Genomic DNA, 16,391 nt, shown 5'->3' with positions numbered 1-16,391 from the left:
CTCTCTCTCTCTCTTCTTTTGGTTCTACCTTTTTTCTGATCTATAACTAAAAGCAAAAGGCAACTCAATCTTGGCTCTTTTCCTCTTTCCTTGTCACCCTGTTATAGTGAATGACTCTTGACTTTGATCATTCGTTACACAGGTCAGAAATAATTAGTGATGTTTGCTAAAGCACTCATCTGTGTTACAATAGAGATTTTCCTTCACGTGCTGCAGATGTGAATGAATGAAGAGATGTGAACAGATGAGATCTCTTTAATATCTCACTTATTTCTCCTGGACGTCGGTACGATTAAACAGAAAGCAACAGAAATACCTCATCAAATCTCCTGCGCAATAAATAAAGAACCACTCAGAATACTAGGAAGGGATCAAGACTGAGTGTTCTTCCTTGGGTTTGAGACTTGGGCAATTCCAACGTTATGGACGTGACATAAAAAAGCTCAGAGAATGAATTTGTAACGAATATATTGAACCATCTGTTTATATTTGACTAAATCCTTGTTGATAGAGTCTAAACCGTCAATTTTACAAAAGGGAAACTTCAAACTTTGTAGGATTTTTGTGAAATAAAACGCACAACCCTGAAGCAATAATACCCAATGAATGGATAAGGGACGCTTCTTAATAGAACATTAAATAGTGACTTTATTTTCATTTGTCCATTTATGAGGAATATGTGCCAGATATGACAATCCTGAATATGAAAAATGATACACTAAAAATAAAACAAATGCTTTGTAAATTTGAAGAGAGATCTCACATGGGTATTTGAACCATCAAATGTTAATATCTGTGCTGTTACCATCACCGAATTGCCCACCTGTACCTGTGAGGAAACCTGTTAGTCATCATTATTTCTATTCCGTTTAATGCAGAACCATAACCAGCACATTCAGCAGATTTGGCCTCATGAACTGTGATGCCGTGAAAGAACAGATATCACCAGCTTTTAAAAATCCACCTGTGGACTTACAGTTCATATTTTGGAGAATTGAACCCCTTGTACAGTGACACGATTTGAACCCATTTACTCTCTCTGCTCTTTTCTCGTTCACGCTTTCTCCGCGCGTCCCACACACCGTCTTTGTACTGAACTTCAAAAGGCCGTGTGTGTGAGAGAGAGCCAAAGGAAAGAGTTTGTCACTGTGGCTATTGCCTGAGAAATGACCCTAGGCAGGACCGGTTAGGGGCCCGCCTCTCTCTCTAATCTATCCCTCGGAGCGCTGTAAGGCCTCTTTGTTTGCTCTGGCGGCTCAGGATGGAGACAGACCTTACGCTCAACATGGGCTATCAGGTTCAGCCCTACGGCCATATGCTGCCTAGCCAGACGGGGGGGTGTCGGGGGGATGTGAGGGGTGGGGGTTGAATAAAGAGGTAAAAAACACCCAGAATCGCCCTGCCACCAGTGTTACCTGATTTCAGTCACACACGCACACCGTGTGAGGAGAAGGACGGGCGATTCAGAGTAACCTGTGAAGAAGACATCACAAATCAAATCAAAACACGCATGACTTTCTGGAACACGAAATGTGACGGAGAATGAAGCAAACCGAAATAAGACACGACCGAAAAACTCCAATGAATCAGCATCTCTCTGGTTTCCTCCTCTCAGATTGGGTGACTGTTTCCGGACACTGAGACTTTTGTTTGGGGTTATTGTAGCAGAACACAGTCCAGATACACCAACAATCAGAGCGGGCAAAATAAAGCCGAGCCGGCGCCCCGCGGCACATTTCTGTGCAGATCAAATCTCTGCCGAGCCCCAGAGTGAAACTCGGAGGAGGCCGGAATACAGCGGAGGGCTGCTTTAGCCCGCGGCCGCTCCGTGACCCCCTTAGAAAAGTCACTTTGCTCTGGAGAAAGCAGGAAAAAAAACCCGCGGGGCGGCACACGGCCCCAGACGAAATGAAGAAATGAGACGAGGTGAAACTAAAGTGAAAATAAGTTAAAATTCCACCCGCTGTCTGTCCAACCTTCATCTGTTCACCCCAATCTACTGATGTCTGACAGACGACATAAACAACATAAACACACAAAAACTGCTACGGAGGCACACCACTATCTTATGATATACTAAATGGCCCTAAATCATTGCCATATTCATTTTGTCCCAACAATAATAGAAGTTTTACTGGATTTAATGGTTATAATGGGAATTGTATTACTATATACAACTATAATGGTCTCTACTGGTTATCTGATGGGTTCTATTGGTGGGATGTAAACTGACTTAAAGTAAAAACAACAAAATTTCTTTTTGGTTTCTCAGCAGGGTTATAATATTTATATGATCATTCAAAACCACCACAGAACTGGTTCATTTAAATGAAAGATTCCTGTAAATACAGCGATAACCTCTGCGCGGTTGCTAAGGTGGGCTATGTGGTTGCTAAGGTAGTCGGGGTGGTTGCTTGTGTGTGGATTTTCTATCCGGTTTCCAAGAGAATACCATTTCAACCCATTCGCTTTCCATTAAAACCATTACAAAACCACCAATAGAATCCACCACATACCCAGTAGACACCAGTTTCCAACCAACACAAATCCCTTTAAAACCATTACAACTTATTTAACACATTCTATTGTTGTTTTTTCTGCAGGGCTATGTGAGATTTCTTCTCTATACATTATATTCGGTCATAAGTCAGAATCCATCAGGACTCCAGGAGCAAAGCTAAACATTCACCAGATGCAGCTCAACTCTATGACTTCATATACAACATGATGATTTCGTGGAAATATAACACTCATAGTTATATCTCCAGCGCGTAGAGTTTAATCCTCTGTAATTCACAACAGAGCTGATCCATATGTATGAAAACACTGAAACATGCTCACATGGGATGGACACACGGGAAAGTGGACAAACATTAGGAGGAAAAAAGCAATGTTGCTGTTGTTTTCTCTCCTATATAAAAACACTCAATAAAATGTAATGTTTGTATTGTTTTGGGGAATTCTAGCATACCACTGAAACTTTATACTTTATATTACTGTTTACAATTACATTTACAATGACTGACCATGTAAAGAGACCACAACACATTTTTTCTGACCTGAAGTTAATACTGCATCACATCACGTCAGTTCTTTACAAACTTACTTCTCATTTACTTTGCTATACCCAAGTACAATGAAATCAATATGCATTTTTGACAAAATATTTGACATTTTAAGTGAAGAAAGACACAGCACTCATATATTGAACACCTTGACTTACAGAGAAGCTTAAGTTAAGTTCTCTTTACCGCCACAGGTTATACTGTACCCGGAAGTATACAGTCGGGATAAAACCCATTTCTAAGTAAAAGAAAGAAAGAGACAATAACGTGTGATTCCCGCAGTGAGTTGTTTACCTCAGAGCCTGTTGTTGGAGCACCGGGTGAATCCACCTTCCGTTTCTTCCGCGGGCCGATGGCGGCGAGCGCCGTCACATTGGCGTCTCGCTGTCTCATTTGGGCGAGTTCCTGCTGCTGCATCTGGAAATGAAAAGAAAATCATATTACTGCCGTAAAATAAATAAAGTAATATCAATAATGTGAACTGTGTTTATATCCCTGACATAATAGAAAACTCCAATGCATTGAGGTGAATGAAGTGAGGCATTGAGTCTTTATGTCAAAAAGTTGGGATGAAAGAAATCAGAGACCAATGGTCTGTAATTCTACATTGATTCCAGCTCATGTGTCGGACGATTCTAACAAAAGGAATGACGCGAAAAACAGCCTCTAAACTCCCACATACACAAAACGTGCCGTATAAACACAACACACTCAGCTGGACACCGTATCCCACAATGCAATGTGCTCAACTTGACCTTCAAGCAGCAGTTCTAAGAAACAAACCAGAAGAAAAATCAACAAGATTTGTCTCACTATTTGCAAACATTAATACATCAAAAACAAGAAATAACAAAGATTGTTTACACGGCAAATACATTGATGAAAGCACGTGACAACAATGTGTCATTTTACTCTTTGAAACGCGGCATAGCAACAGGAAGTGACATCGTCATCCGCACAAAGCGTCAATCACTGACAGCCAACCTTCGGTGTCTTCTACCCTAAACCTTTCAAATGGAAGCGAGTGTGTTTAGACATTAGGTGTGAATATAAATGTGTGTGCGGCTCACACTCTCTAATGTGATTTTTCACTTTGTGAAATGTAAGAGGGGCCGGTGATGCCTCGGGTAATGTCAGGGTTTCCTGCAGGGCAGCCTCGCACACACAACCCTTTCTGAGGACGTGTGAGAGCCTGGAGCACACACACACACACAGCCGTCACAGTCTGTCTGCAGTGAGGGAGTGTACTGCCGTGTGCCCGCTGGTTTTGTGTGTGTGTGCATGCGCATGTGTGTGTGTTGCAGAGCGCAGCAGAAAGAGAGCAATCAATGCAATCTTTCATGTACTTTTCTCATTCTGTGTGTTAAGATCAGAGAGTCTGTGATGTTGGCCCTGAAATGCGTGTTATAAAGATTGCTTTGGCTTTCAAAACCCAGTCTAAATTGCGCATGCAGTGTGTGCGTGTGTGCTGGCACCATAAGGCCAAACAAGCTGGAAAGTGCACGTCAGGCCTTCTGTGGTGCCACGACACAGACCACACCAACGACACACAAATATCTTTCAAATAAAACACAAATAAAAATGTTCATTGTATGCCAAAAAGCAGCACCTCTGTGCTCAACAAAAGCTTTGAAATGTGAAATAATCAATGACTGGGTTAACTATAACACTCCCTGCTTTCCCACAATCCTCTGCAGGACTCATATCAGCACATCTCCCGACACACAGACCACTGACCCCTGAGATAATCTCATTCCACCGACAGCCCGCTCGAGGATCACAGCGTCTCCACGTCTGCGCGGCAGTTGGCACCAGACTCCGTGCCCGTTGGTGCCTCCGGCTGCTGCCTCGCTCTCAGATTTATGGCGTTCTGATAAATGCAGGTCCCGGCGTGCCATCTGTGTTGCCAGCTCTCAGAGCGGCACCATTACAGACGAATCGACCGATGTGTAGCAGACAGACACGAGAAGGAAATTATAGCTCAACTATGTGAAGAGTTAGTTAACCGCTGAACTCATTACTGGGGAGAAATATTCATGAGAATGATTTTGGCTAACTGTTCATATATTCTCAAGTATTGATTGAAAAATAAACGCTTGAAATTGGATGATTGCGAAAATTTGCTCTGCGTAAAATATACAGAACGACGCTTCTCATAGAAAAGAATTACGCAATCAACCGGCCACATGTACACACAAAATAAATATTGCTTTTCTAACAAGCTTAAGTAGCTGTTTGCTTTTATTTTGGCTGTTTTCAGGTAACCTTTCGACAACGAACAACACAAACAAACCAATAACCTTTACCAGCAACAACTACGAAATCTGAACATGCTTTGATCAATATCTTTTGGGGTCCACTAAAATATTTTCCCTAAAGCCAAAGCTCTTGCCGTTTGATGCGAGTCTGTACTTCTAGACAATAAAGGTCAACACCAGGCTAATATTAATGCCATTATATTTAACACTGTAAAGAAATACACTGACAAATGTGTACGCTGAAGAATAAAGGGATCTGTCAGACCCAAGGCACATGTTGTCTAAATGCTTTGCATCTATCATCTGACGATGCGACATCGCACACAATATTAAAAGAAAAATGACAGATTACATTTTTTAAAGGGGTGGTGCAACGGTTTTATCATGCATTCTGACTTCTTTAAAATGTTAAACATGCTGCCTTCTCGTCCTTAACATGATCAACTTGTCAAAACACACGTATATGTGGACATATAGCTCAGTATTTCTGAGCTTGAACCACCCCCTTAGGTTTCGGAAAGATTCGCTTCCATAACAACTTTTCTTAGTCCCTTATTGCATAATTCTCCGTGAAAAGCACGGCCACGCATCAACCCGCCCATCGTTCGTTGCACTGAAGTTCAGCTGTGTTTGTTTGTTCACTGCGTTTCAGTGATGGATGTTATATAAACGGAGAATATAACGCTGGATTTTCAGATGGTTTGAAACTGATAGATGGAGAGGTGGAGCACCGGTCCCAGTGCTAAAAGATGCCGGACATGTTAAACTTAGTCATACGTCTGTGTTTTGTTGGCAATCAGCGCATACGTGCACAATGTAAACAACACAAACTTATAGTGAATCAACAGTTATGCAGGGATAATGCAATGATGTGTTGTGTGCTCGGGCTTTTTTTCGGAAATAATCGTACTGTTGTATCTTTTATAAATCTTGTCAAAGTAGATACTCTTTGTAGATACAAAGTATGCAATGCAACTCTATAGGTACGCAAGATTAAAGTCCCCGTAGACTGGAAGTTGCAATTGTTATATGTACTTCCATATTTTGATACATTTAGGAGTGAAATGGAATGTCGAATGAGAAAAATGGTGGGCGTGGCTTTTGTCTTTCTCTGTGATTTGATTGGGTGTACAAAAACAGCCGTTGCATTTTGAAATGGAACTTGCGGTGGACTGACAGTCAAAGGGGAGGAGTTATGGGATGCTCCGCCCAAGCCGTCTAACATTCGTCATCTAATATGGACATCCATTACAGGAAAGAAGTGCATTTTCAGATATTAACTAGGGATTACGAGGCGAACCGGTTAAAAAAAGGGAATGAAACACATTGATCCACTATTTACGATAAACGCTGCAATATTTCATTTAAAAAAAAATTATGGGAATAATAATATTTGGTAGAAACTGTGCGTGTTACATCTGCTTCTCAGTTTTCTACAAAGAAGAAGTACAGAATGACTTATCGCGGGAAGAATCAAAATACACTTTAATCGCATAACATCATTTAATGGAAACACAGTCTAATTTTAATCGACATTTAGAAAACATCTCTTAAATTTTGCGCAAATCTGTAATGAAAACCTGGCTAATGTCTCAAACTGAGCTCAGATTTGACTTTCACTCGACACAATTAAAATCAAAAGCGGCTCGTGTGTAACAAAACCTTCTGTTTCTCTCTGTCTTTCAGTCCTCAGGCCAGCGGCCCGCGGCACCAAACACACGCCTGCAGACAGATGTCTGTGTCTGAGTGGAACCGAGAGCATCGGGGGGTTTCGCCGTCCAACGGTGATGTTCAGAAACCATTAGGGGGCAAAATCTGCCCTTTTACCCTCCTGCCCCAAGACACTGGATTAAACAGGCCAACCTCCACCAAAATACCTTCATCAGAAACAAAAGATTTGAGCAATGTAAACTGTATGTGGAGATGCAACGTGATTCACTTTGGATAAAAATAATGTGCACAACAGTAAACATTTTCATAACAGCTTCTTCAATGTGGGGATTTTATTTCATGAATCAGGTTCACTGGTTAATTAATAGTTCTCCCAAAAATGATATTTATGTCAAAATTCTGTCATCCGCTTGTCATTTCAAACCTGTCTGAGTTTCTTCTGCAGAACACAAAAGAAGATATTCTGAAGAAAGTTGGTAACCGAACACAAAACCAATGCATGTGAATGGATGCCGCCGCTGTTCCGTCAACAACATTCTTCAAAATATCATCTTTTGTGTTCTACGTAAGAAAGAAACTTATTAAGGCGTGAAATGACATGAGGGCGAATAAACTTTAAGCATGTTTACTGGGATTTAAACCCATGACCTCGCACAATGCTCTACCAACTGAACCACAACAACACTTCATTCATACTGGGAATTCAAAGTCAAGACAATACAAAGAAATGTATCGAGAATGACATTGAATCAAATGGGATTCAATTTGAATCCAGCTGTAGACTAAAGCGTAGTGCAGCTCAATGTCTGTAATGATAACGATTTAAACAGACACATTTGCGAGCATTCCCAGTTGAATCCGAGCATTGATCTATCAGACGTGTCATGTGCATCCACCCCGGGGTCAAACAGGACTCGACACGCTGACCTCAAGAAAAAGAAACACAGAAGATAAAAACTCCGAAGTCTTGAAGTTTTGAACCAGCTCTCTGAAGGATGAGAGTTCAATGGAATCCTTGAGTTTTAGGCAAAGCCCAATTACACAAATGCCTCGGGCGTCCCCCCGGGGACGGGCTCATGAGGTCACTTCCTGCTCCTAAAACACCAATTATATTCATGCAGAATTGCACGTATGACCTTGGCTTATATTCCACTTGAGTTATCCTCAGAGTTTTTCACTTCATGCCAATGAAAACAACAAACGCAATGTGTTCATATCAGTAGCTGTAGTATTGGATTTAAAGGACTGACATTATTATATGTCAGAAAAACATTTCTAGCAACATGAGAGGAGATCATTAGAAAAGGTTTTGTGTGACACGCTGGGCTCTGCTTGGGCAAGCATTTCTCTCTCGGTCTTTCTTCTGTGAGATCTGTGCCACGTCACCCGTCTATTGATCAGGTGTAATTTGCATCCGCGACAGAAGAGAGTCGCGTGCACCGTGAGGATGATGATTTATTCATTTGGAATCAAAACCGCAGAATCTTCAGAGAGAGCGAGAGAGACTGCAGGGCTCTCTGGATCTCTCGTTTCTGTCTCAGCCCGAGGCCATGGGAGCACGAGTCCTTCTCATTAACAAGGTGAATCACGCCGCCGCTCTCTAATTACCCGACATGACAACCGGTGACGTTCACAAACGGGCGGCACATTCACAAGTCTCGCTCTGAAGCGGATATCTCTCTTTCTGCTTTTTCCTACAGATGACACTCGCTTTGGAGACTACGGGAGGTGGAAGTCGAACGCTGTCTTGTGTGACCTCGGGCTAAGAGGTGTAAAGGGTCAAAGGTCACAGTGACATCAGAAGATGAATGTTACCAGTCAGAAAAATAGACATAAACATTAATAATGACAAAAGTGTACTTTTTAAAACGGCAAAACATTTTGGTCCACATTTATGAAACAAGAGCAGAAGGAATTAATGTGTGAACAGTTATTTCTTTGCAATTGTTTTTGTTATTTTCACACAGAAATATCTCCTGTTTGCGTTTCATCAATAGGGACCAATGAGCAATACATCTGCAGATCTACGATGACCTAAATGAATGTCACACGCTGGTCTTGTTCCCACTTTTAGAAATGTTTGGCCGCGCTCACACTTGACTTTTCCCTCCATTGACTTCAATTCATATGCATGCCAATGCGACAGACTTGAAACGCAAGCCCGTCCAACGATATTTCGCATTTCGCTGCGTAGCAAAGTTCAACCTGCAAATTCACATCACCTGAGTGTGTGAGACCAATACAAGATCAGAACGTCACAGCGTGACCTCTCGATACAGAAATGTGAAAAAGGGAGGAATCGCGCCTGCACATTTTCGCATTCGCAAAGTCAAGTCTGACCTCGGCTTTACTTCGATTTTGTTTAATCAGCTGCTAACGTGTAAGTTCATGTAAATGCATCAAACACTTTTCTTTGATGGGGGAAAGGTCATAAACTTTTTAGCCCATTAGTCCTTTTCGGATTTGTTCTCTCAGTTTTGTTTATGTGCGCATGTCTGATGGCATAATTGTAAAAGTCCCAAGCGGAAGTAACAGTAAAATAACGCATAAAAAAGTCCTCTCTCGGATCATGCAGTAGATGTAGAAACGACAAAACGAAAAACCATTGTTGCGTATGCAGGTAACATTACTGCTTCTGAATGATTTCCTGCAGTATTTTTTATTATAGTCTATCTATGTTGACCACGTCACTGCACGCATGAAACTTGCATGTACAGCCGGTTTATTGATATGCATGTAAACGCGAGAAAACAGGTTTATTTTATACGCTGAGTTTTGATAGAAATCCATTTATTTTATGCATGTAAACTCACCGATGCCCAAATGAGTGGAAGATGATGTAAATTTAACATCCAACGTTTACAATCAATGTACGTCACTTCTACTCACACTGAGAGGGATTTTCTTCTGAAGTTACTGACACTTTCATCTTCACAGTAACAAACTCTCTCTCTCTCTCTCTCGTTCAGTGTTCTCAGGCACATCGGCTCATGCCCAAACATGTATAGTTCTTTACTTCTGATTCCCCCGCTGCTACCATCCCAAAGAGATCCACGTACAAAGAGAAAGACCGACTACAGGCGACCACACACCCTCGCACACGGGCCTTTAACCGTTCACTGCTCGCTTGCAGGCAAAATCTCGCTTTGTGTTGTTTTTTCTCTCATTACAGCACAAAAACACACAGGTATGCCAAAGGTATTGCTAAAGTATCGTTCTTTTCTTTTTCCAAGCTTTTTCTTTCAACTCCTCTTTTCTTGTGTTTGTTGTGTGACTTGCTGTGAAACCTACAGAAGATCCTCGTGTGACCATAAACAAGTGAATACAAATTGACCGTCGACACACATTTCTATATCTCTATCATTTCGTCTGTCTTTTAAAATATATAAATGTGACGCATGGAAACACAATCCATCACACCAAAACTAAAAAGAAAAAAATCTGAAAAATGCAAAACACTCATCATCTGAAAAATGTACAAATCGTTTTGTCATTCCTGTCTGTTGTGTAAATGATGTAGGAGTTTAATACTCGGGGTTAAAGGGAGACTTCACCCAAAAATCATTTATTCTGTCATCATTTATTCATCCACGAGTTGTTACAAATCTGTATTCATATTCTGATTTGGTTAAACGCAGAGAAGAATATTTGGAGGAATGTTTATAACCAAACAGGTCTTGGCCTCCATTGACTCCCATAGGAGGAAAAATGACAACGATAGTCAAAAGTGCCCGAGAACTGCTTTCCTACCTTCTTCAAAATATCTTCTTTTTTTCTACTATGGGATGTCCAAGATGTGTTTAGTTACAAGCATTCCTCCAAATATCTTTCTCAAAACTTAGAAATTCAGACAGATTTGGAACGACTCAAGGGTGAGTAAATGATGACAGAATGTTTTATGTTCAGGGTTATAAATGTTCATACTCTGAGAGAGCGAGCTCTTCCCATCACACCATCACATATTCCTGAAGGATCGTATGCTCTTTAGAAGGAACAGAAGCATTATGGGATGTTTGTGTCTCTGGTTGTGGGTATCGTGTATGTGTCTCTTCCGGTTTAGACACACGACGCAACGCTACCACAAAAGAGAAAGAAACAAAAACTGCCAGAGAACGAATTAAAGAGAAAAGCCCAGACATTCCCACCCGACAGACCCGAGTATAACACGACTATAAAACCAGAACGAAATCTGGAGACCAGGACGAGAAATACATGAAAGAAAGATGAGAAAATACAAACAGACTGTCTTCATTCAGGTCAGATGAAGGAGGTAAACTACAGTGACTCACCGCTGACATAAACTCTCTGTCAATACTGGATGATATTAAAAAATAAACTATTCACACTGTTCACATTGTAAAGAAATACTTTTCTTTATCAGTGTTTTCATTATCCAGCTAAAATATCCACACATCCAAAAAACTAAATAGGCCTTTTAGACTTTAAAGAATGCATTTTGTTTGTTTTATGCTAAAAACAAGAAGCTGTGTGAAAGGAATAAAAACGTAATTCAAGACAAAAATTAATTTCATAAGATATTGCGTTTAAAAAAATGAATCTTAAATATCGAAATATTTAATGAGAAAAATCTCTGTGATAAAATTCTAAGAAAATACTCAAAAATGTCCGTTTGCCCTTAAAATTACAGAAAATAACCTAATAAAGAAAAAGTAATTCATAAAGCATCTTAAACCTTAAAAGAGCTCTTAAGTCCAAAATTGTTAGGAGTAGCGAAGAGGACTTTTAAGAGATTTTAGAGTTTCTATAGCAACAGACAAAATGGACAAAACACATTGTGGAGTGATCGCGTTTGTGACAGACACGCTAACATCTCAACATAGCGAAGAAAGGCCATAGCGCCAGAAATAGAAGTAATCACTACATTAACATATTCAACAAAATCCAAATTACGCAGCAGAGATCATTTGGTTCGGTCACAATCTTCAGTAAGTAAAGTGATCAAATGAAGAATTGTGTATTGTGTTGCTTTTCTTTTCCTATAAAATACGTTTAGTATGACATTAACAACATGGTAAACAAAAATAAACAATATACATAAATAGATACTGTATACACACACACACTGTGTGGTCAAACAGGAAAAATTACACCTGTAATTAAAAACACGACTTTGACCTTATCCTTAAAAAAATATTTTTCTTCTTGGGCGACCAACCAATCAGAGTCTTCAAAAGACTGTGTCATACATAGCAACGGGGTCAGCCCCGCCTCCTCACTAAGATAAATGTTTTTGGCTGCATCCACGTACTGAATTTGTATAAGTACCTATCGGCCGTTACGGTAACACTACGTTCCATATAGTATGAGTTGGATTAGTATGAATACATTTCGGACATACTGCATCCGCCATGTTTTACGGTCATGTGACCCGTATGCTCTTTGAACTATGACGTATTAGTAAACAACCTACACGTGAGCATTGATAAAAACATCATATAGTTACGAGAAATTAATTTATCGGCACTTACATTAAAAACAGACGTCCGCCTTAAAGGTTTCCACTATTGATTTACTTTTGAAAAGTGACTGTTGCTCAGCTCTCGTTGTATCATGGGATAGATAAGTGTCCATCCGATCCACACTCACCAATCTCTGTGGAAGTAGTGGAGCATCCGGGTAACTAACCTTCAGTTTTTTGAATACTGAGGTTTCTGACATACTATCCGTGACTCATGCTCATTTTCGTCTACTATATAGTATGGAAGTAGGCCATTTCGGACGCAGCCACACTTGGTGTTAGGTTGGTCCTGAATCGCTTTTAAGCTAAATGAAGAGCTTTCTGAATACGGGCCCAGACCAGTTTTAGTTTCTATGCGTGTAAAAATGTTTCTAATTTCACAAATTCTCACTTTACACCTCGAACAAAGACAGTCAACAGAACCAACACGACTGCAAAAAATGAGCCAAGAGATTCAATTGAACCGAATCACATCACAAGAACACAAATATCATCCGATGATGGAGAAATGTTTGTTCTCTCTGGTTCAGTGTGTTCTGTCCTCTCTATAAACTCTGCCGTTTAGCAGCACCGAGCGCAAGCGTTTACCGTCACTTTGTCCTTGTCTGTGACACGCGGGCCGCGGGCGAGCCGGGCCGGAGGCTGTTGTGGTTTACCCAGGTGGTCAGCAGTGGTCACTCTGCGTCCTCTGCCCTTCTCTTCTTGTGTTGAGACCGGGGCAGAGATGATGAATCTGTGGCCGCAGACGGTCTGTGTGAGCTGACACAGTGATGTATCTGCAAGGCCTCCTCTCGTCCGCTCTCCACCGTGTATTTGCGGCTTCTTTCGCTTTATTTCGCCCGGTTCCTCTCTCGATTTGTCATGTGTCCCCGGCGATCTCTTGTTTCCTCTTCAGATTGGTTTCTGCGGGAGGCTCTGCTGATTGGGGTGCCGCCCCGCTTTGGCTTCATGACACTTTTTTTGGCCATTGATTTTCACTGAGGGCATTTTAAAAATATCCCATCTGACCGCTGGGCATCGCTGAGAATTGCGGAAATAGATTCCCGCACTGGGTGATATTACAGGGAATCAGATGTTTGTGAGGGGCTGGAAAAGACGGATGGACAGAAGAGCCGCTCTGATCAAACAACATCTGTCCGTCTGACAAACACACACGCGCGCGCGCGCAAACTTTGTTCTTCAGAACAAAGACATTTATACAGATGAATGATTTTTTGGGTGAAGTATCCCTTTAAAATCTCAATAACATTTAATGAAAAAATAGAATGTGTCTGTGTGTGTGTGTGTGTGTGTGTGTGTGTGAGTGAGCACGTGTGTGTGTGTGTGTGTGTGTGTGTGTGTGTGTCTGAGTGAGCGCGTGTATGTGAGTGTGTGTGTGTGTGTGTGTGTGTGTGTGTGTCTGAGTGAGCGCGTGTGTGTGTCTGTGTGTGTGAGTGAGCGCATGTGTGTGAGTGTCTGAGTGAGTGAGCGCGTGTGTGTGAGTGTTTGTGTGAGTGTGTGTGTGTGTGTGTGTGTGTCTGAGTGAGCGCGTGTGTGTGAGTGTGTGTGTGTCTGTGTGTGTCTGAGTGAGCGCGTGTGTGTGAGTGTGTGTGTGTGTGTGTGTGTCTGAGTGAGCGCGTGTGTGTGAGTGTGTGTGTGTGAGTGTGTGTGTGTGTGTGTGTAGTGGTAAACGTTGTGTGTGTGAGCTATAGTAGTTGTCATTGGGTGGGTTGGAAAGTTAATCTGGCTGTGTTGAGATGATGAGCGGCCTGCCACTTAACAGGGCGGAGATCCACTTTGATCACACGGCCCCCGGCAGAGCCCATTACAAATCACCTCATTTACATACTGCACAGACTGATGGGAACTCTACGATCCACTGTGAAGGGTTAGCACTAATGTGAAGCAGGAGAGAGAGAGAGAGAGAGAGAGAGAGAGAGAGAGAGAGAACGGGCTGATGATGAATTAATGGTTTGTTGATGACAGGTGCTCAGTTACCTTTCCACACGTTCAGTCTGTAAATCATGAGGTGAATAATTAGAGACCTGACAATGAGAAAGTGCATCAGGGCTGTGAGTGACCTCATAGCAACAGTCTTGACAAACGCCCAGAAAACCATAGCAACCATCCAAAAGCCCCACAGGAGACTTAAGTAACACCATGACATGTCCTTTAAAGATCAAAGCTTTAGTTATCAATCTGTATGTTCAGATGACATCTGCTGTAAACTGTTTGTTTCTTCAAACAGCACAAACACATGATCTCAGCAGAACTGCTCTTCATTTACAATCCGTGTCTCATGTTAGCACATTATCAGCGTTGTGTCACTGTCACGGTTGCTAATTCTCTCTCTTTGAAACCACGAGAGCGGATCAAAAGTCTTCATGATGCTAATGGCCGCTGCCAAACCTCAGACTTGATCCCAATCACATCCTCATTCCATCTCTTAAATCTCATCTCGGAGTGGCGGAGAAAAAAGGACAACGCTCATTTGAAAAGATCCGTCTCTTTACGCAGGACATCAATCAATGAAAATCATTTCTTAACTTTTTAACACCAGTCAAGAATTTAAATGGCGTTACATATGTAGCACGGCATGAAAAATTCATCGGGCGGAGGCTTGAAATGTCAGCGATAATGATCAGATCCTCACCTCCTTTGCCTTCTGCTTCAGACGGGCCTGTTCTGGATCTTCTTGCCGCGAGCGACTCTGGGAGAGAGAGAGAGAGAGAGAGAGAGAGAGAGAGGTGTAGAATGAATGAGGGAGAAACAGAAAGCAGGTGAACATGTGTTGGTGAGCTGAGCTCATCTACAGCACTAAAATAGTTGCAGTGAATGAGGGCAGATCTGATTTGTCAAGGACGGAGTGTGTGAGTGTTTGTGTGTGTGCGAGAGTGCGTGTGTGTTCGTGTGTGAATGTGGGAGTGTGTGTGAGTATGTGTGTGTGTGTGTTCACACGTGTGTGGCAGTGAGTGATTCTACACCCACAGGCTCTGCCCTCCAAACACACACACACACACAGTCTATAAGTCTCTGTTTCAAACACACACACACACACAGTCTATAAGTCTCTGTTTCAAACACACACACACACACACACAGTCTATAAGTCTGTTTCAAACACACATACACACACAGTCTATAAGTCTCTGTTTCAAACACACACACACACACACAGTCTATAAGTCTCTGTTTCAAACACACACACACACACACAGTCTATAAGTCTCTGTTTCAAACACACACACACACAGTCTATATGTCTCTGTTTCAAACACACACACACACATACACACACAGTCTATACGTCTCTGTTTCAAACACACACACACACACACACACACACAGTCTATAAGTCTCTGTTTCAAACACACACACACACACACACAGTCTATAAGTCTCTGTTTCAAACACACACACACACACACAGTCTATAAGTCTCTGTTTCAAACACACATACACACAAAGTCTATACGTCTCTGTTTCAAACACACAAACACACACACACACACACACACACAGTCTATACTTCTCTGTTTCAAACACACAAACACACACACACACAGTCTATACGTCTCTGTTTCAAACACACAAACACACACACACACACACAGTCTATACGTCTCTGTTTCAAACACACAAACACACACACACACACACACACACACACACAGTCTATACGTCTCTGTTTCAAACACACAAACACACACACACACACACACACACACAGTCTATAAGTCTCTGTTTCAAACACACACACACACACACAGTCTATAAGTCTCTGTTTCAAACACACACACACACACAGTCTATAAGTCTCTGTTTCAAACACACACACACACACAGTCTATAAGTCTCTGTTTCAAACACACACACACACACACACACACACACAGTCTATACGTCCCTGTTTCAAACACACACACACACACACACAGT

The 16,391-nt window shown here is 41.6% G+C and overlaps 1 protein-coding gene across 3 annotated transcripts in view; it reads right to left on the bottom strand.

Annotated features, from left to right (window-relative positions):
- Positions 1-16,391, bottom strand: part of LOC306899710 (transcription initiation factor TFIID subunit 4) — a 61,765-nt gene that overhangs the window by 21,977 nt on the left and 23,397 nt on the right. For 2 of the 3 annotated variants that reach the window (XM_079466152.1, XM_079466153.1), the window contains 2 exons: positions 15,106-15,162; positions 3,360-3,482 (listed from right to left, as the gene is read on the bottom strand). In XM_079466152.1, the coding sequence (XP_079322278.1) occupies positions 3,360-3,482; positions 15,106-15,162 (180 nt within the window). Of the gene's footprint in view, positions 1-3,359; positions 3,483-6,785; positions 7,201-15,105; positions 15,163-16,391 lie in introns of those variants that run through there. The other variant, XM_079466155.1, reaches the window with a different exon arrangement.

The sequence above is a fragment of the Barbatula barbatula genome, assembly GCF_947034865.1.
Source record: "Barbatula barbatula genome assembly, chromosome: 10".
NCBI classification, from domain to species: Eukaryota; Metazoa; Chordata; class Actinopteri; order Cypriniformes; family Nemacheilidae; genus Barbatula; species Barbatula barbatula.
This window is presented reverse-complemented; position numbering and strand designations above follow the sequence as displayed.